The sequence below is a fragment of the Falco rusticolus genome, chromosome 4 (genome assembly GCF_015220075.1).
Source record: "Falco rusticolus isolate bFalRus1 chromosome 4, bFalRus1.pri, whole genome shotgun sequence".
NCBI lineage: Eukaryota > Metazoa > Chordata > Aves > Falconiformes > Falconidae > Falco > Falco rusticolus.
In genome coordinates, this window is record NC_051190.1 from 2,429,040 (window position 1) to 2,450,866 (window position 21,827).

Genomic DNA, 21,827 nt, shown 5'->3' on the forward strand with positions numbered 1-21,827 from the left:
AACTGTAGTATAAAAATATCTTAACCTCAGCAACTAGGTGTAATAAACTTAAAGTTGATGTACTATTACAGCTTTTGGAACTTCTTTGGAAATTAAAATTAGTTATGGGCTTAACTACTGCCATTCCACAACAGCAGCATGTTCTGCTTTGCTAATTGATGCAATGCAATAACAGAGACTTAAGGACAGGTACAGGAAAGTGTTATTCTTATATTTGTGTTTCTGTGTGTATTCAACAAAAGCAAATAGATGTTATATTTGTATGTGTATGTGTATCTATAAAAGATAAAATTATGATATCTGTTTGCTTTTGTTGATTTTTTTCCCCTTTATTGTTCAGATGTAGTAAAGGGAATGTTTTCCAACACCGAGTTATGTCTCTGGAGATGCATAATCTTCTTAAAAATCTCTGCTCTCTCCCAGTCTTAAGTTTTGTGGCCTCATACTGTGTTACCGATACATTTGTGATATCGCAATCTACTTTCTGTCAGAAGACTATAAGCCAAAATTTTTCTTTGGAAACTGGCTTGTTACTCACAGGGACTTGAATGTGAGCTACTCAAATATCCCAAGGCAAAAAAAAAAAAGCTCATTGTTAACTTAGTTGATGGAATTAATGACCTCAGGAGAAAACCTGAGGAAACCTTTCTTCTTCTTTTTTCAGAAATCTTGAATGCAATGCTAACGGCATAGAAGAACAATGTTCAAGGTTTAATTGGCTTTTATTAACACGCTGGTTACAAAAGAGTAGCATTGTGATAATCTTCTTTACTCTTATTATTTACACTCGCATGTGAATGCCCCATCCTTACGTTAAGGCAGTGCCTCTTTCACTTTCAGTAACTGTGTGTTATCTGTAAACTTTGTATATAAGAGGGTGGATGAAGATGGGGCGGCGTGCGCTGGCTGTGTGCGCGTGCCGGCCGGGAAGCCAGCTGTGTCCTGGGCTGCATAAAGCCCAGCGTGGCCAGCACTTCCAGGGAGGTGATTCTCCCCCTCTACCCACTCCAGTGAGACCTCACCTGGAGCGCTGCGTCCAGTTCTGGTGTCTCCAGTACTAGACATGGACCATAACAGGTCCATGTGTGGAGCCACAGAACTGATCAGGGAGCTGGAACGACGTTTCTGTGAGGAAAGGCTGAGAGAGTTGGGCTGGCTCAGCCTGAGGGAGAGCTCTCAGGGGGCTCTCGTTGCAGCCTTTGGGTGTATAAAGAGGGCTTTTAAGAAAGACAGAGACTTTTTACCAAGGCCTGTAGTGACAGGGCAAGGGACAGAAATTTAAACTGAAAGAGGGTCGATTTGGTTGGACATAAGAAATTTTTTTGCAATGAGAGTGGGGAGACACAGGAACGCGTTGCCCAGAGAAACTGCCAATGCTGCATCATTGAAAGTGTTCAAGGCCAGGCTGGCTGGGCCTTGGAGCACCATGACCTGCTGAAAGATGTCCTTGCCCATGGCAGGGAGGGTTGCACTAGATGATCTTTTAACGTCCCTTCCAACCCAAAGCTTTCAAAGCAGACTAGCAGAATGATCAAACCCAAATCTATTTAAAACCAGGAATGCCTTTGTTTTTTCTCATTAATATCCTTGAATGCTTGTGGAGAGCCATGCCATACCGGGTTAGCAGGTTGGTAAAAACTGCTGAACAGTGGTTGCTTCCAACCATTGTAGAAAATTGCACATATACTGTCAGTGGTCTCAAATGCATCAGGAGAATTGACTTCTTAGAGTAGTTACTACTTGGTTAGAGGAAAAATGCTACTGGAAACTGTTTGCATAGGTGTATTGTGTTATTAGACAGATGGAAGTCATCATTTGAGAAGCTTCTTGCTCAGGAAGTTTAGATGTCTTTTGCTCGCTGGTGTTATAAATTCTGCCTGTATTAGAGTAAGTGCAGAAAGCAGAGCACAGGAGGCAACCAGCTAAAGCAAACAAGGGGAATATAAATTTGTTTTGATTGATTTATTCGAGTGGAAACCTTTCTTTTTTGTCTTATACATAGGTGAGAAAATGTTTAAGATTGACAGTGGGAGGAATGCACCACTTCACTCTCCTCCTTCAGAGCATTACACCATTATCTTCAACACCTTTGTCATGATGCAACTTTTCAATGAAATCAATGCACGGAAAATCCATGGCGAAAGAAATGTCTTCGATGGCATCTTCAGAAATCCTATTTTTTGCACTATTGTACTGGGTACATTTGCTATTCAGGTAATGGTCTGGGCAAGAATTTGTAACGATTCATCAGAAATCTACCTTAAGGTTTTTTTCCTGTGTGTTTTTTTGAAATGTAAATGCTGTAGGAGGCACACTTAATAGTAAACCACCTGGTTTCAGATACTTTCTTAATCAATACAGGTGTCAATAATGGAAAGTGTTATGTAGCCATACTGATACAGCATGATTTTTTATCATTATAACTAGGTCAAATCTTAAATTAATCTGAAGTACAATGGTAATGGCCATCATGATTTGTTGATAATGTAGCTGGGTATTTTAGAAGAAATTATTAAATAGTATACCGAACAATAGCAACAAAGCATTTTACATTAGTTTACTACTCCATGAATAGACAAATCAGCTCTATAGCTATAATAGACAAATAGGTAATGCCAACCTCTTCTTCTGAGGTTAAATGCCACTGCCAAATAGCAGTTGATGTTCTCAGTAATACTGCTTCTTGGTAGTAATTCTTCATGTCCATCTGTTGAGCTTGCTGTCTCAGTCACATGTGAACATAATTACAGAAATACACACTTTTCCCAAATGGTTGTAATTTTACTTCTGTAAGAACCCTAATTCCTCCTTTTGCTCCCGTATCATCAATTTGCTGGCATCTGTCCTGTACTTGATACCATTTGACATTACCTTCTAGAAGTCTTCTGTAGCCCTCACAATTGGTTAGAGCTCAGCTGTTGCTATCTTGATATTATTATTGCTCAATTCTGCAGTGGCATCCTGGAAGCTGTCAGTATTGGGACCTTTCTCATGAAAGGAGTAAGGAGGATGATATTTGAATGTGGGCTATAGTGGTTTGAAACAGGAAGGGGGAACCACTCACTAATGGGAGAAAGACCACCAGTGATTGGTAGTAGAACTTGATAGTGGTGGTCTTTAACAGCTAGTTTGAAAACATGGATTTACTGCTATGAACTAAAATGCCTTTAGGAGAGGCCCGACAAATTCACAATCATCTCATTTTTTATTTTTTCCCCCCATCATGGATAATGTTTGAGGATGTTTTGTTAGTTCTAGGCATTACTGTGCTCAGTTGTCTGGCTGAAAAGCGTCATCTAGCTGCTAGCTACATCTCTGAATCAGCTGCTGAGTTCACTCACTCTTCCCTACTGAAATAGTACCTGGAATCCTTAAGTGCACAGCTCAAAGCACTAGGGTGGTGCTCTGACAATGCATCAACAAGGACATTGGAGCATAAGAGTACTTAGGCTGCGACTCTTACTGGGTTTTAAGTCTCTTTTTAAAATCAGGTGATTTTTCATGGGACAACAGGTTAATCTTTCTGTTAATTTTCCACTTTCTTTACTATGTTGTGGGAATACAGCTTTGTGTAATGCTGCTTGTAGGAGCAATGTCAGAAAAGTATTTACCATTTTAGCCGTGTGTTTCAGTAGCTGGGTGTGTGAGCCAGGCATTTTCTTCTAAAGAGAAAATGACCCTTTCCAGGTGCTTGGATTATGTAAATGGATATGGGAGATTACAGAAGTGGTTTTATTTTATATTTAAAACTTTCTTAGTTCCATACATATTTACTACACTTCCTGTGACGTACAGACTAATTGGCTTAAGTATATCATCTTGGAGTGCCATAGTTCCATTAACTGTCAGTTAGGTTAGTTTAGTTTAGTCTTCCTAAACCCCTCCAAAAAAAAAAAAATCCAGCAGCGGTGGCCAAATTTTTAAATTAAAAATATGGAGACTATTACAATGAATCCTTGCTAAGGATCAGCACGTGCTTCTGTGAGAGCTACAACAGCTTGGAAAATAAAAGGGTAGTTACCACTCCTGTCATCAGACAAGCAGTAGTTTATTTTTTTAATTCCTTTCTCTGCTTTCAGAATAAAGAAATAATTTTCACACTGAAGGAAGATCCATTAAAATCTTCCATACAGCATTTAGAAATTTTTCTATGTCAAGCTGTAATTTCTTTCTTATTATTTTAGCATCACATTCATAATTTTTGTTTTGCCTCGTCCTTTTTCCTTACTCTTTGCAATCATTTCCCCACTTCCTATCCACTGCCTTCCATCCTCTGTCACTTCCTTCCTCCTGCGTATTTGCACTTCGCATGGAATGATTTTGTGTTCATAGTTTGTGTTTATTCACTCACACAGGCAAGCAGCCACTTGATGTATTAGTGTTACTTTGTGTCTCAGACTGGACATACTACTTCAAACTGCAGTTCTGCAGCCTTTGACAGTTTAAATTTCTGGCTTGTGATTTCAGGTCCCTGGCTTTGCAGCAAACAAGAGATAGGAATAGTACCTGGTTTCCAGTTAGTTAACCCTTCTCAGTCTAACCAGTCTTAGAAACTTGTTCACATTCTATGCGAGTTGGTTATCCTGCTGCAAGCATGTGGTTTTCCCACCCTCTTTCTCCAACAGGACTAGATTTTGGTATGCTGTCAGTCTGTCCTTGATAGCACATCTGTAAGTGTAGAGGGGAAAACATCTCATGCAACGGACAATCCAAAATAAACATCAGGGTCAGCATATCCCCAGCTGAGAATACTCGGAAGCTGGGAGAATGGGGACAGTCCTGTTTCCCTTCTGCCTAGGAATCCAGACGTGACTGTTGTTAGATGTGAGGCTAAGGAAGCCTTAGCAGGAATTGGTATGGTTTTTCAGACCTTTATTTCAGGGTGCAGACGTTTGTGTGGTTTGATTTTTAGTGATCGAGATTCTGCAGTTGTTGCTGGATGGCTTCCAAATATGTTCTTCTGGCAGCTTGACTTAGTGCCACCTGAGAGTTCTAATGATGTGTTTGGAATATAAGACAGTATTTTGATTTTGGGTGCTCTTTAGATTCAGTCCACTGAGCAAGAGATTATTAGGATGTTTGACCATTCTACCGGTAGAATATGTTGGAATCAAACCAGCAGAGCTCTAATATGTAGAAAGACAAAGTAAAATCTCAAGTAAAATATGACTGAAAGTTGTTGAGGTTTTTGTGGGGTTTCACTGTTTTTGGAGGGAGTATTTTGGTTTGGTTTTGGGGTTTTTTTTTCCCAGAAAGTGTTTAACTTTCTCTTCTGCTTTTCTTTGTAGATAGTAATTGTGCAGTTTGGAGGAAAACCATTTAGCTGCTCTCCCCTGCAGCTTGACCAGTGGATGTGGTGTGTATTCATTGGATTAGGAGAACTTGTATGGGGTCAGGTAAGCATTCAGGAATGTGCAAGTTTCTTTCTTTTGGTTTTATAAATAAATCAAAGATCTGATATTGTTCATAATCCTGCTATACTGTTGTTTCCTTGATCTCTCACGATGTTGTATTTAGCACACATTGAAATGCAGGGTGCTCTCTAAGTTCTTGAAGAACAGATACAGTAGTAAGGATAACTTATCCCACTGCTTCTTTTGATTTTTGTTAATTTTCCTGTCTTTTCTTTCCCTAAGCAGGGTGTGCTTTCACCAAGGTGTTCTTCAGTTAGGCTTTTTCATGAAAGATGTTTGATTCATAACCTAGTCCTCTAGTCACAAAAGAAGTATAGTAAGGGCAGACACACTGCAACCTTTCCTGCAACCGAGCACCCACTGCAGCACGGGTATGTTCAGCCATGCCAAATTTTTGGAAGTGAAAAGTTCTACTTCCATGTCAGCCCGCTCATTCCCTTGCTGAAACTGCTGCTCTGTCAATCCCCAGTAGCCTCATCGCTGGCGTGGGACGAAGTCCAGTGCATTTAATAGGTGCCTGCAGTGATCCTCTGCCCTGCCTGCTTCTGTGGGCGGTGGATGGAAGAGGGGGGGAAAGAAAAAGGATTTTTTCCTAGAATAGTTGTAGAGAAGTGCAGTTTAATTCATGCGTCATTTTAAAATTCTGCTGCAACCTCTGTCATCATTAGCTAATATAAAATCACATCTAGCTGTAAAAACAAGTGTCAATGAGGTAATTAAATTATTTTATTATCTGTCTGGGAGTAATACTACAGATACAATCAGTATTGTTAAAATGCTACGTTGGCCTTGTATGTAGGAACACGTATTGCAAAGTTAATAATAATGTTAATTTTTTCATCTTTGCATTATTTATGTATTTAAATTGATGCCACCTGTGAGGCTACATTTTGCCTCTCAGATGTAAAGATATGTATAGATCAACTAGTTTGCCGCTATGAAGAAACAGGCAAGAAATTGCCAACTGCAAGTGACGGCTGAATGGTTCTGTTGGAAGTGTGATGAATAGGTGATAGCTTTCAAAACTGATTATTTGTTCTCTTATGGAAAAAAAAATTACTTTTTGGACAATTGGGCCTCAGATTTTTTTTAAGAAATAAGCTCAGAGTTATTACAGCTTTTAATGCGTATCTTGCTGGAAACCACCGCTATGAGATCGTTGTACTGTAATTATTACCTGAAGATGGGATTTGATTTATGACCTTGGAGGACGAAGAGCTAAAATCTATTTGATAACTCTTGGAAAGAAAAATTTGTTTTCAGCTCATGGGAAGATACCACCTTTGGGAGAGGGGAAGAAATGCAGGGAAAGGGAGAAAAATCCTAGCTGTTTTACCAGTTCATTCAGCTGGGAAGAATTTGCCACAGCCTTTCATCAATGTGCTATTTGACTTCTAAATTTTGTTATACATGGTTATTACATAACCTTTGAAAACTAAGAATAATATCAGCATCTGTTTTCAGGTTGAAGATGGGCATAGTTGCCCAAGCCTTATGGTGAGAGCCTAACCGTTAAATTAAAATGGCGATTGGGATACCTCAACAATTTTACCACTGAAAAGACTACAATTTTACACAGAGAAAATATAGAGGAAAAAAATCTTTGTTCTTGTGGTCAGTATTTAGTGATAAACCAGAAAAAAAAACAAAACCCACAAGCTGAAAAAATGTATTATTTACATATTTCCATGCTTTACAGTTTGTAGCAAGGCCTCTCTTCATGGAGTTCCGCAGTGGGAGAGACCCCTTGCCCTTTCGAAGAGGTGCTCCTCTCCTTTCTCAGCCTCTTCTCTCCTGCTGTCACTAATCCTAGTTCAGCACAAAGCAGATTGGTTATCCCTTTGTTTTATTAGTTTCCTGAGCCTGCTGCTCTTGTGAATCACTAAAGCCAATTAAGATTTTTGAGTTTGGATGTTAAATTTGGCGCTTTAAAAAAATCATTTGAGGAACAGTTTTCTAAAAGGTGGCCCTCATCACTTCTGAAAACCAGTTCTTTCCAAAGTATTTCATGTTACATCCCCAGAATTATTGATCGCTCTTTAAAACTGCAATACTTTTCCTGGGAATGTTAGTTAGTTCCTTAATCTACACCCAGTCTACTGAGCCTGCTGTTACCTGAACTGGGCCGGTGCCTGCAGATACAGAAAACAAACGAACAAACAAAAAGACACGCAAACACCCAATGAAAAGAATTAGAGCAGAATCTACCAGCCTAGCTTAAGAGAAGTTAAGGAGAGGATCGTTCTATTGCACAAAATCACTACCAAATACAGTTGTTTCTGTGTGCACTATCTTGCAAGTCCTTCATCACCATCAATTTCATCAGATACGAGAGACTCTCAAGTAGCTTCTTTCTGTAGAGTGCTGGCACTATAGTGTTTTGAAAGCTGAGAAGCTGAAGGAGTTTCAGTAAGTATTTATAAATGACTAGCATTTACCTTTTCTTTTTTTCTCTTGTTCTGTCTTTGCTCGTGTCACACCAATTTATTAATATTCCAAGTTTACAACTTGCGTTTCAACCCCCAAAATGCATTTTAAAGAAGTTCTTTAGTAAGGTAGAAACAAATTGCTGTTTGTTTAGGGTTTGTTTTTTTTTTTCTTTACATTTCTTTATAAATTATACCATAAAAGTGGAGTTGTGGATCATGAAGTTCAAGGAGACCCTTGGGAAACTCAGCAGTTTATTTTCATCCCAAAAATGTTTGGTGCCTTTTCAGGTGTCTTCACTATATCCATTCCAGTTTTCCAAAACTGTAAGATGCATCCTCACTAAGTTTCGTGCAACTGTCTGATTCTCTCTCTGTTTTCCACACATTTGGCCTTCAGAGATGTAATTCCTCACTGCTGAAACAAAGACAAACAAAAAGAAAATTGCAGCACTTTTTTTTTTTTTTTTTGCTAAATGGGTCTAGTAGTTAACTTTGTAGATATTTTTTTAAGTGTTCAATATGTTCCAGGCAATGTCTTGTTTAAATAGCCATCTGCTCATGTTTTTGTTCAAGCTGACAAAAGACATCAGAACAAAGAGAAAATGACTGCCCAAGAGGATAACGCTGAAATGTATTTAAAAATAATTGTGTTAGAAACTTGTCTAACTGCAGTATTAGTTAATTTTTAAGATTATTAGCTCTCTCCTGTATTAATTACTTCCAAGGACCACTCTGGTGAACAAACAGAATAAGAAGAGGGGCTGAGTTAATCAGAATTTATTAGGAATAAGGACACATAGTAAGAGAGAGCCCTAGAAGTTGTCCAACAGGAAGACAGTCAAACCCACCTTTCAGAAACTTCATTTTTTATATGTGCTTAGAAAAGCATTTCAACTTGCTGAAACAAAGAGAAGCTGAATACGTGAACCAATGTAGCATGAGAAGATTTAAAAGCATGAGCTGCAACTAGTTTTAAGCTTACTTTAACGTACATGAGGCTATTATCAGTCATTAGAAGTACCCAAACTTGCAGACATGCCAGTCTTCCTAAGTTTTCTTTAAACGATTACATTCAAATGCTTCCATCTTCTTTCAGTTTTTTGAAAAAGGACGTGTTCCCTGATCTTAAGCTTGCTCCATAGCTATGTGTTGCCTGTGTGGTTTAACGATGCAAGTAATGCTAATTGTTTACACAGTAAACGATGTATTTTTTACTAAAATGGAGTTGAGTTGTGTAAGGGTAAAGTACCGTTATGAATATGCTTATCTTAGGTTTCCTGAAATATTATAGATCCCATTAAAATGTCAGTGTCTTTTGTAATTAGCAGATTATTATGATATTGTTATTGAATGAGGCTTATGTTTTCAGTACTTGTTTATAATTTTAGGTCATTGCAACCATCCCAACAAGTAGGCTAAAGTTTTTAAAGGAGGCAGGGAGGCTCACTGAGAAGGAGGAGGTCCCTGAAGAAGAACTCAATGAAGATGTTGAAGAAATTGATCATGCAGAGAGAGAACTTCGACGTGGACAAATTCTCTGGTTCAGAGGGCTCAACAGAATCCAAACCCAGGTATGCTAAAAGTGAATGCCCACATGGTCTCAAAAAAAAAAAAAAAAAGATGTTTAATCTTGATCAAGGCAAGATAACGTTGTAAGGAAAGGCACAGGGTGTTTGTGTGTGCGAGTGGTGGTACTTGTTATTTGCTTTACTGTTTCAAAGGAGGAACACATGAAAAAGTGAAATAGGTGAACTGAACAAAGGGGTGTGTGCAAAGAGACAAAGTGAAAAGATTATAAAATGATAATATGCAAAAAATAGGACTACTTTTTTGTGACTGCTGTGAATAGACATTCTTTTTCTACTTCAGTGATGAAGTAGAATAATAAACATAATATTAGAATATATAGATGAAACAGAATAATAAAATAGTGCTACTATAAAATAGCTGTGACAGTGCTTAGCAAAATGTTATGAAGGGTTTCTGAAACATACTGGTTTATTTTGTCAAAAATACATTGTTGTTGCCACTTCTGCAATAACAGGATAATTTAAAATGTTGAGTCTAAAATGCCATTTGATTGATTAAAAAAAAATAATCTTTTCAGTTCTGGCACTACCATATATATGCATCTCATGATTAAAAGGAAGTTATTTTCTTTCCTATTGGGTAACGAAAAATGTGTTTCTGGATTTATTTTTAGTAGTAACGGCCTAAGCAGCTATTAAATATTGAAACGTGTGTGTTGGCTACTATGGATGATTCCTTAGAAATATCTTTTAGATTTAGAAAAGATTTAGAAAAATCTTTTCATTTTAAAAATCCCCAGCTTTTGTTAAATGCAAAAAAAAGGCATTTTTCAATACACTAAATGTTTACACTGAATCATGGTGCTAAATATAGTACAGCTTAGGTTATCTAGTAAAGTTTGTCCTGTAGTGCTAAAAGATTATTTGAACTATTTTGCCTTCTCCATTGCAGTGAAGTGGCATGTTTTGTAGCACTCCAGTCCTCTCTACTTGATCTTTCTAAGATCAAGTATTTGTGCAAGCTTACAGAAGAGAGCAATGTTTTACATGGTGCTTACAAGAAAAAATACGTGGATAATTAAGAAAAATATTTTTTTCTTTAAAGAATCTTTTGAAGAACATTTTTATTTCAGAAGATTTTGATTTTTGTCTTCATTCAAGTACTTTGTCCCTTTTTCCATCTACAAATTTGTACTTTTTTTTTCTGCAGAAAGAGGCAGCCATGCATTTTAGAAAAAAAATGAGGGAAAGCAGTTAACAGAAAGTAGGACATTTAGGTTTCTCTAGTGCATCTACAGAGCAAACAATAAAGAAGGTGGAAACTACCATCAGAGGGATGAAGGGTTTGGGTAAATTCCCAGGATTCTGTGGTAATTAATTAAATATGGATCTTCAGCTTTGAGGTTGTGTGTCTTGACTCTTATTGAGTCAGGAGCACTCATCATTAGTGAAAATTCAAATTGTCACAGTATAAAGGTGACAAGCAGGTGCCCAGGTAATGGTGATCCTTATGAAAAGGTGACCTCTAAATGTGCATTCTTTTCTTCCTGATGGCTGTAGGAGGAGTGTTGTCTGTTGGCATTTCTGTCAGGATGTCTTTCTGGTTGTGGTGAGTGTAAACAACTATGAGCACAAAAAAGCAAATTACTCTCTCAGTTCTTTTTCTAGTCTGAGAGGTAGCTTTTAGTTCTGCATATCTTTGTCCACTTAATTCACAGATAAATTATTCTTTTACACTCTTTAAAACAAAATGAACATTAATTACATTTCTTTGCTAACATCCGTCTTAGTTTCCTTTCTGCTCTTAGTTGTAGAAATATCTTCGGTAGGATATGTTATTTCTTTCCTGCCAAGAAGCCTCTGTGATTTTTTTTTTCTCGTTTTGTTTATCCAGTGACTTTGACTTTTACATCCATTTCACATCTGTGGAATGATAATGAAAAAAGGAAATGGGCCAACAGATTCAAAAATAGTTCCAAGGTATCCACTGGAGAGTGATGAATTTATACAGAGGTCAAATTAGATCCACTGTTGGATGGACCTTGAGTTGAGCGCATTTTGATGCTCTATGTGTTGTGGCCCATCCAAATGAATTCATACACTTGTACTACATTTCTCAGGAAGCCAGCTAAAGAAGAGTTGATGGAAGAAGATGAGGATGTCTGTAGCATCCTTGGGGAGCTGGAGGATTTGCAAGAATCCTCTGATGTCTAATGCACTTCTGGAGATACGGAAGAAGAAGGTAGAGCATCCCCTCCCTTTATATATATAACAGGATGACAGTAAGATTAGGAATAAACTCTAGACTCTCATAACTGGATTGATCATTCAGATCCTAACAAGACCCGTTTCTACCATCATGCACTTGTGATGTATGTTAGATTATTTTTGTTTATTTTCTATTCAGTCATTGTTGGACAGATAGCCACAGCACTCAACAAAAGCCTTCAGTCCTAAGACAGTTATAAAGATTCCACGTTAGTGGGGTTTGGTGGGGTTTTTTTTCAGATAACTGAGAGGTCTTCCTTATAATGCTCCAATAAAAACTCATCCAAACTGACAAAACCTTTGCAGTACTAAAGATATCTTTCTCTTTTTCACACCCTCTTTCAAAACAGAGGATTCAAAGCGCTGTTGATTCTTCATATTGCAATGTCAGACGTATTTCTGTGAAGACATGCATTAGTTTAGTCTAAAGAAAGGTGTGTGAAAAATGCACATAACCAAGTAAAAAAGACTTGATATCTACTTCTGATTTTATTGGGTTTTTTTTCCTACTTTTGTTCATTTAGATATTTTGTTGCCATAACAATATACTATAGGGCTTCTCTGGATGGATGCATGTTCTCCTTCTCTGAATGGGTCCTGACGGGGTCCTCTCTCAGAAGCCCACTGGCACAGCAGGTTTCACAAAGGACCCATCCTAGTCATGCGACTTTCAGAAAGATATAAAGGTGGTCTCAAGTTGTGTCAAAGACAGGACTTTGCAACCTCTGCTAGTTTTCATCATTTTTTTCCAAGTCTTTGCTGCAGTTCTCACAAATTCTTCATTCTGAAGGAAGAGACAAGACTGATCATGCTATCTTGACAGATCTAGTAGCCTTTGTGAAGTTCGGCAAGTTCACTTTCAGGCAAAACTGCATAATCTGAGCAACAACCAAAACTCATGGCATCTTTTTTAATTGTCTACCAAAAAAATATTCTACTTGCCTCACATTTGAGTATGGAAAAATGCAAAGTGTGAGGATCTGAAAACTTTCCAGGCTACAGGAGAGATTTTTACACCACCAGGCCTGATTCTATCCTCCTCTGCTTCATTCATCCCATGATTCAGTTTGCTTTATCTGCTTAAGGTGGGTAATAAGTGTATATAAATATTCTTAGAATAAAAGCGAAAACTCAAAAATATACAGGTGACGGGTGCTACTGGAAAAGGACAATTTCTCTTTAGATACTAAAAAGTACATAGAGTACTTTTCTTTCCCTTCTTTTCCTGCGTTTAAACTTTTCTCTCAAACCAGTGCAAACCCTGTAGCAATGGAAGCTACTCCTGGCAAGTACTTTTGAAGTTAGGTAAAAAACTAGCACCTCAATTTCTGGCTTTCCATATAGCTTCTAATATAGAAAACACTGCAACAACCCAGTGTAAGTGGAATGAAAACTGTTTTATTTCATGCAGAAATGTGGTTTTTTTGTTGTTGTTGTTGTTGTTGGTTGTTTGTTTCGTTTTTAAATAACATCCTGGTAGGAGATTAGGTGCCTGAGACTTCAGTCCTGTTAATGTTAATGAGAACAGAAATGCTTGCTGAAAGTCTGTTCTGTGTTAAACATCAGAAAAATATTTGTTGTGCCAGAACTATTCTGCTAGTACAAGGTTCTTTTTTTTCTTTTTCAAACTGCTCACTGATATTTTTATTTGCTGTGTGTACCTTAAAACTATGGATCTTCTCAAGTGTAGAACATCCAGAAAAATGAGATAGGTGAAAAATTCCAACCTTACAAATAAGCCTCAAATGTAGGACAGTATGTTTTTTCTCTACTTGAAGTCCTATAGTCAACACATGATTGCATCCTATATTTTGTTTGAAATTTTTCAGACTTTCTATGATGTATGACATAATTTCCTTTCTTCTTTTTAGCAACTTGACTTGTTCTAAATAAATGCATTCTTTTGTAGTTAAAAAACTACATCTTCACTTAAAATGCATTATTTGTTTCTATGAACTCTTTCTTTATTTTTTTCTGGTTTTGGAAGATAAAATTTTGGGCCAAGCTCTTCTCTTCTTTCTTGGCTTCAGGCAGAACACAGCCCTGTATGTTCAGCCTTAAAGATGCTGAAAAAGTTGTCATCCTCCCCCTGTGAATCATATCCATGAAGATCTGTAGTTACTTTCTTCAGGAGAACAAGTAAATTACATGCCTGTAATTCTCGTTCTCTGGAGAAACTATTAAGTACAGATCTTCCCTTACCTTTTCATTCTTATACGAAGGTTTTCCCTTTCAGTTTATTAGGAAGACACTTGTACGCCTAGAAATGCCCATTGGCTTAGGATTTATCATCTGTGTCTTTCACAGTGATACGCACTTCATGCTCTCAGTAAGAGTCTTTAAAATCTTTTTTGAATGGTCTCTTTTGAAGAGTGCTCTGTCACCTGTGTTAGATCATGAAAACCCAAGATCTGTATTTAATTCTGCTTTTGTACAGTGAACATTTCAGGTGAGTATTTAATATGCCTTCATATATACCCAATAGTTTGAGCCATATGGTTTTTTTTCCTAAATGCCAATATGAACCGTAGGAAATGATTCACATGTACCCCTGTTGCATATGCTAATCACCTTATATTGTATTTTTTTTACTGTGATATTTGTATTGGACATGTAATTCAAAGTTAGACTGCTGCAGAAAACCCTGAGAGCAAAGCTGTAAAGCATTGTGGTGACTGCTTAATACTGTACGTTACGAGTGTGCACATTGAAAAGCATGTTGTAAACAGGACTCTCAGACAGTGGGTCAGTGAACAAACCAGCTGTTTCACGTTTGTATAGTAAAAGTTCAGTGTGAAAATTTTACAGCCGTAACCTTTGATCCCTTTTACAGCTGGCTGTGGTATGCTTATTCCTAGAAAAAATGTGCAGGAAAATAATGTCCCAAGATAAAATAATGGGAGGGAATACATCCATGTTATTAAAGATGAAGCCATACGAATTTGTTTATTCCTAAGACTGGGCACAGCAGAAAATGTCAGCCAATTTACCATAGTGCTTTCAACTTGGAAAATTTAGGAGGGCTTATGCCAAGGTTTGTGCTGTTTTAAATGATAAATATACTACTATACCTTCTCCCAGCTACTGTCTAGGCTGTGTATCTTCAGAAATCTGGGTTGCAAGATACAAATCTGGAAACAGTGGGTTACTTCAAATAATAATGGTTGAATTCTTCTAACTGATACTACTGCTGTTGCTTTGTCATGTCGTGGTTGTACTAATGTAACGAAGAGTACGTTTTGGTGTGTAGGGATTTGCAGATGATATTTTCTCCTTGATATTATCAGCTGCCATCCCTGACTTTACATTTGTACACAGAGTCTGCTTGTTGTTGGGTTATACTGGTGACAAAGAATGCCTCGAAATATTCAGCTCTTTTTTTTTTAACTCATCCTCTGTGGTGGGCGATCAGGATGGATATATCAAACAGTGCATACTGTAGACATATGGAAGTAACAAGTAGAAAATTGCAATAATATTTGCTGCAATAGTTAATCCAGTTCCACGTGATTTTCTGTGTGATTTCAACTGCTCTGTATAAAGTAGGAATCTTTTAAAATATATAGTTATAAAAGACTAATATTCATTATCACTGTATTTACTTTATACAAACTAATTATAGAAAAAGTCAGATAACATATTGGAATGCTTTCTATTTTATCAAGCTAGTATTCTGACAACCCTGGTTTTGTAGACAAAATGGAGTCGTATTTAGAGTATTTTAAAGGCTTTTTTGATTCGATGAGGTGTCGTCCCCACCCCCCCAAATTCCAATTAATTCTTCCCTCTGGAAGAATACCTAGAGAGCAATAACAAAGTAATTTTATCCTCTGTAGGAAAAAAGCGGAGATTAGTTGTATCAAGTATTCCAGTTTGATTTACTTTATTTACATATAAACAAAATCATTTAAATTTTAAAGACTGTCATTTCAAATCTTCTAGTTGTTTAAACTGATGCAGTTCCACTGCCTCTATGGAGCTGTTTCATTTTATCCAGGCAGAAAATTTGGATCATTTCATATCTAAGAACACTTAAAAGTATTGATTCCCTTTGAAGTAAAACTGTGTGCACGGTTATTTATTGTTTTTCATTATTATTCCTGTCAGTTATGCAACTGTATCCATACTTTAAGCAACCTGTCTCATTCTTTCCTCCATTACAGATCGAAGTAGTCAATACTTTCAAGAGTGGCACTTCCTTTCAGGGGGCTCTAAGGAGACAGTCCTCCGTCACAAGCCAGACCCAGGATGTAACCAATATTTCTAGCCCTAGTCACGTATCGTTATCCAATGCTCTTTCCTCTCCTACCAGCACATCTGCTGCTGCGGCTGGGCGTGAGTGTGTATTCTTAATGCATCAGACCTACAGAGATGCCAACTTACGTAGCAGTCACTTCAGACTAAGCTACTTTGCCCTCTCCCATGTTGTCCTGTTATGTTTATTAGATTGCCATCCCCAGGAACACATAACATGATTACTTTGTGTACAGTAGATACTCTCCATGATTCGTTGCAAGTTTTCTTAACTTCCTGTTAGGACAGGAATTTCTAGACATTTTTTTATCCCGTGTATGGAGATTTTGATTTTATTTGAGGCTTTGGTGTCATTTTTTCTCAATCTCATTGGGCACAATTCATACTGCTTATAAATTATATACTCTAAATGATTTTACAAATATCTTATATTAAGCAATACAGCTTGACGGATAAAAGATCGTTCCATGTGGAAGACTCTGTAATATAGGTCACTCATGTCTAAGAGAGATGTACTCTCGCACAGGTACAGGAAGGAACAAGGAAAGAGAATGTAGTTTATGATGCAAGGCTAAGGGATTAAGATTTACATAAATTATGGAAGAATAGATTTGTTATCTCTACATTCACTGGGAGGTAAGCATTAATGGAGGAGGGAACTAGACAAGTTAAAGGATAGCGCCAAAAGAACAAAATAAATGTGGTAACAGATTTCTTTGTTAGAAGAAGCCAGTTTCTAAACACTGACATCGTGAGGCTGACAGCTTGCTTTTATGTGCAAGCAAAGCATCTATTAAACAGGTAGTGAAGTGAGTAACAACTTGGAAGTGGCTACTCAAAAAGGGCTGCTTCACTAACAGTAAAATTCCAGTTGCTCAGGGACTCACAAATCTTTGTTTTCATAGTTTTATTTATTCAGGCCTGCAAGTAGCTATTCTGTTTTACAGCATAGCCAGCGTTTAAGAGTATTAAAATTTATAGAACACAGTTTACAAGCTTGTTACTTTACAAAATATTGCGGTATATTCCTTGCTGAAGTTTTAGTGAAAAGTTGGGTGAACAGAGAAGAAGCCAGTCTCGTCTGTCTGGCCAACAGAGAGAGGGAAGCCAGACAAAGGAAGGAAGTAAAGTTTTAGAGCACCTGCAGAAAAGATGGAAGTTTGACCTTTCCATTCAGTTTGAGTGCAACCCCCCTCAATATCTGAACATTGAGCATTTAGACATGCATTAGAAGTTTTGTTGGAATTAAAGGTCAAAGGAGAAACTTTGCTTTTGCTAGGAACCCAAGGAGCCATGAAGGTTCCAACTTCAACATTTGCTTCTTGGAGAAAATTTGTATCTTTTCCTGTCTTTTCTCGGGCCACTTGGCCTGCTGGCTTTTACGCCTGCAGAACCAACCATTTTGGGGCAGCAGCATGATCAAGAGAGGCAAAGCCACTGAGCTGCGTACCCCTGCTGTGCCACGGGCACTGGAACCTGCTTCACAGAACTCGGAGCCCAAGTCCCCTCAGTTGCACACTGAGCAGGACACAAAGCACGACACAGAAACCAGCCTTTCATCCAGGGAACGATTTCCATGATAGCATTTCTACACTGGAGCAGAAAACAGACAGCAGCTCACTCTGCTGTGGGAAATGTTTCACTGACATCCTGTAGGCAGCAGCCTGAAAGGATAGATCTAATAAAATTAAAAGAGACAATTTATCTTTCCTCTCTTCACTCCAAAGTGACTAAGAATTGAATAGTCTTGTGTCTTGACGAAGGCCTTACTAGGTTATGGGCTGAAGTTAATTAATAGGAGACAGCATAATCTGCTAGGTTTTGACGTATCTTTTTTTATTTGGAGAAATAAACGAGGTCTACAGAACTCATCGGTTATGGCCACATTTACTCAGCAAAATAAAAAACGGACGATTGATTCGTTAAACTACCCGGAGATATGTATCTCTGTTGCAGAGGACATTCAGAGATTAGGCCTTTTAAAGTGGTTCCTCTGGACTGTTAGTATTTTATTACCACAATATAATGTCTGTTTAATATCAAACCACTGTGTGCTTTGAATTATAACCCTTAGGGAAAGTTTTGATTCATTAATACAATGATGCAAAGCTAATGAATGACAGTGAAAAACCAAAGGAAAAAGAAGTGGGTTTTATTTTTAAGTTGCATATTTACCGTTGGTTGTTGATCTTCCAGAACCTGGAAAACCTTTCCTAATCCAAATTTCATAGAAACAGGGTATGTTTTTGTGAATTGGCAGCACTTTCTGAGAAAATTGCAGTTGCAAAATGCACACCTAGGTCTGCTTTTCAGCTCATTGCTTAAAATGTATGTGGTTGGGCAGGACTGACTTTTTTCCTCTTAGTTGCTCAGAATGAATTAAACTCTAAATCATTACCTTCCTCCTATGTGGGGCAAGGGAATAATGAGATAATCACACTTCTGCTTTTGAAGCCTTTGCCTCCCTTCAAGAATCTTAAAAATACTGATAATTTAGATATATCCTGGGAAATATCAAGGGGAAATCTTGAGGGTATAGCAAAGACAAAAGGGTCTAATCCTTGAAAGGTCCCAATATGAGATACTGTCAGGGAGGTTTATTTTCAAAGAAATGGTGCTCGGCATGTTGAAACAATCAGGATATTTCAGGTGTCATTTTGGGTGCCCAAAATGCAGAGGTTCTGATATCAATACCTAATAAAAAATATGAGAATCACATGATGCTCTATCAATAAGAATATGTAAGTCTAATTTAATAGAGCATTTATGTAGTTCTTTGCTAATTGTATAGCTTTTTAATAAATAGTTCATTGTAACACCTCACCAATCTGTGAGATTATATTTTTTTTTGCAGATTCATAATAACATTTTGGAATTTTTAGAAAGAAAGTATTTTTTCTAGTATTTTTGGGCAGACTAATGTTTGATTCAAAGGTTAGTGCACACTTAAAAAGAAATCTACCTGTCAAATGCAGCCACATCTAAAGCAGTTTGTGGAACAGATTAGTAAGTTACTACCCCAAATTTTCAGCTGTTCATAAATATGGCACATTCAGATCTTTCATAGAGTTGTGGAATACCTTAATTAAAAGCAATTTATACTAAGGAATACTTTCTACAGTACTAAAGTTTCCCTAGTGATAATTTTTAGCTGTTGTGGTGTTTTTGCCAATAACAAATTACAAACCTATGCATGTCAGCATGAATTGATAACAATGAGGTCCGTATTATTAGTCTGTTACCTCTTTTGAAAAACGTTGCAGCTGTAAGTAAACATAGGGAAAATTCTGCAAATTGAAAACTGGAATTTTATATTCTCTGAGAAAAGTAGAAAATTTGTTTAAATGCATATGTGTTTAATATGCACACATTTAAGCTACAGAAAATTTTTAAAACATACAGAAAAATAAGGCTTTGTCTGCAATATGGTCTTGGCCAAGTTCTTAGGTTTTATCCTGTTGTGCTTGAGCACCTATACATATAGACACACATAGACACACACAATCTTCCATCACTGGAAAGCTGTTACACTGCAGAGTTAAAAGTGGGTTTAGATACAGGGCTGTCCCACCACCCAGTGGATATTTATTTTATATGCATTTCTTTCTACATTTTATTTTGGGAAAACAAAATCAGATACAGTGGGGCAATGGAGCATCTTTTTTATTTTTGAAGCTCAGAATTAGGAAAACAAAATGTTGGCTTGTGCTTAAAATTAAGTATATGCTTAAAGCCTTTGCTACGACATTGCTTAATTAGGTAGAGGCTGAGTACATCTAACTGTACACAAAGTAAACAAGTTATTCTTTATCCTAATCTATTTATATCTGGTTCTCAGATGTTGCTTATATTATCAGTATGTAGCACTTCAAAAGAACATGGCTGTAAATTTTCCAAGAAAGATGCACATTTAATATTCCCTTGTACTTACTCTTCCTCCTTCCCCTCATTCTCATATATAGTTAATACTATTCCTAAGTGGAAGCAGCCAGAAACTGCAGGCCCCTTATAAAAGAACTCCTTTCTTTCATAAAAGGTTATAATTAAAAAATATTGTTAAATGTAGAAAACATTGGGGGAGCAACAAACATACAAAAGAAAACCAAATGAAACAAACCAAAAAAAACCCACCAAAAGGCAGCCCCCCAGATGGTGAATCTGTTGTTGATTCTTTACTTGCAAGTTCCTTTTCCTTTGTTCTGTTGAGGTCTGTCATTTTTGACTGAGATTTTTAGAAGTGAATGCTTCATGGAATCACAACTTTTTATTGTATTAACCCTAGCAACAATGGCCTCAAACAAGCCACTTGTAAGGATGACACAGCAAAAAATACACAATGATGACTCCAAATTTTATAGCAGCCAATTAAAATCCTACTAGAAATCATGAAATATTCTCAGTAGCATTTGTCCATCATACAGATTTCTGAAGGTTTTTGGTTGGTTTTTTTTTTTTTTGATGTTGTTCATTGGTTGGTTGGTTTTTAGAAAGTGTTTTCAAGCAAAAGAAGAGCATAGCACCCCTAAGGCTGTATTTTTGCCCTGGTTCACTTCTTGGAGGGGGTTACAATCTTCAAAATTGGCAGTAATTTGCATGGAAAGACAACTTTTTTGCATTCTCCCTTTAACTGAAAAAATAGTTGAAATTCCAGACTTGCTAAGAAACTGGCATTTCTAGGTAGAAGCTTTATACATGCAACATTTTCTTCGGAGTGGCACAAGGGCACAAGCATCTGCAGATTGTGTCAAACTAATGTAAGACCTTCAGCGAGCCTAATTCTAGTGCTTATTACAGTCCATTTACCAATAGATAATTATAAAGAGCTTAGTTTAACCACTTGTAATCTGTTCTATATGAAAATCAGATTCTTTTGTATCAAGAAAAAAATATTTACTTTTCGAGCAGCTTTTTCTTTTTTTGTATATCTTACATTTTTAGTTTCCTATAAATGTAATCATCATTCAGGTGGACAGACTTTACAGCTAAAACTTATGATAAAATCTTAAGTTTGGGTCAAAATTTCTCATGAAGAAAAATAAGAACAACTTAAAAAAATCCTCTGTTTTGATAAATGTTAAGGCAAAGATTGCTGTCCATTAATGATCCATATTCAGACCAAGTCAAGCGGGTGCTCTAGCCTTAGGGCAAATGGGAAAATGTCAGTTGCTTTCTGTGGCAACATGGTACAAGTATCACATGAGGAAATGGAACAAGCAGAACTTAAAGTCCACATGTAAAATCATGTTTATAAAAATTGCACTATTTGGGAACATCATTAAACTAGAGACAGAGATATCCTACTAGAGCTTAGGAGTTCCTACTGGTTATAGCCAAGAATTCACAATCCTGCTGGATATGCAAGATCAAAATCAACTTCTTGATATCTTCCCTGTAGGGAAGCTAACTAGGTTTGAAGTCTTAAATATAAAACCAAGTCCTCAGCTGGAGGTCTGGGACAGTAAGAAGCTTTAGACTCCTAACAGAAATACATTCTTTCAAAGGGTTGCATAATATATTTAAACTTGCCCAAATTTGACACAAAAAATGTCAGACTCCATAGTTTTGCAACAATAATAATAAAGGAGATATGCAATGGAAAGTGAAAGCCCTGCATATGGTTCTGATCTCATGCTTTAAAATTCAGGGGAATAATAGTCACGTGAACCTTTTGTGAAATGAGATTCAGGCCTGAGGATTTCGCAGAATACGTAGGTTCTGTTTCCTCTTGCTGCATGTGGTTTGACTTTTTAGCAGCACTTACTGGATTTACAGCATATTTATGTAGAAGGAGAGTAGAACAGATAATGTTATGCATCTCTTTCACTCATTAAAGCAGAAACCTAGAAATTATAATTTTACTAAAATTTATTGGGGTTTTTTATTTTATCTTTGACTTCCCTCAACTTCTTCCAGAACATACTAGCCACAACATT

General features: G+C 37.0%; 1 protein-coding gene across 7 annotated transcripts in view; it reads left to right on the forward strand.

The window, feature by feature from the left end:
* ATP2B2 (ATPase plasma membrane Ca2+ transporting 2) overlaps positions 1-21,827 on the forward strand; it is a 432,242-nt gene that overhangs the window by 402,050 nt on the left and 8,365 nt on the right. For 4 of the 7 annotated variants that reach the window (XM_037385876.1, XM_037385878.1, XM_037385879.1 and 1 more), the window contains 3 exons: positions 2,003-2,214; positions 5,289-5,396; positions 9,232-9,414. In XM_037385876.1, the coding sequence (XP_037241773.1) occupies positions 2,003-2,214; positions 5,289-5,396; positions 9,232-9,414 (503 nt within the window). Of the gene's footprint in view, positions 1-2,002; positions 2,215-5,288; positions 5,397-9,231; positions 9,415-15,803; positions 15,976-21,827 lie in introns of all 7 variants that reach the window. The other 3 variants (XR_005103974.1, XR_005103975.1, XM_037385880.1) reach the window with 1 other exon arrangement.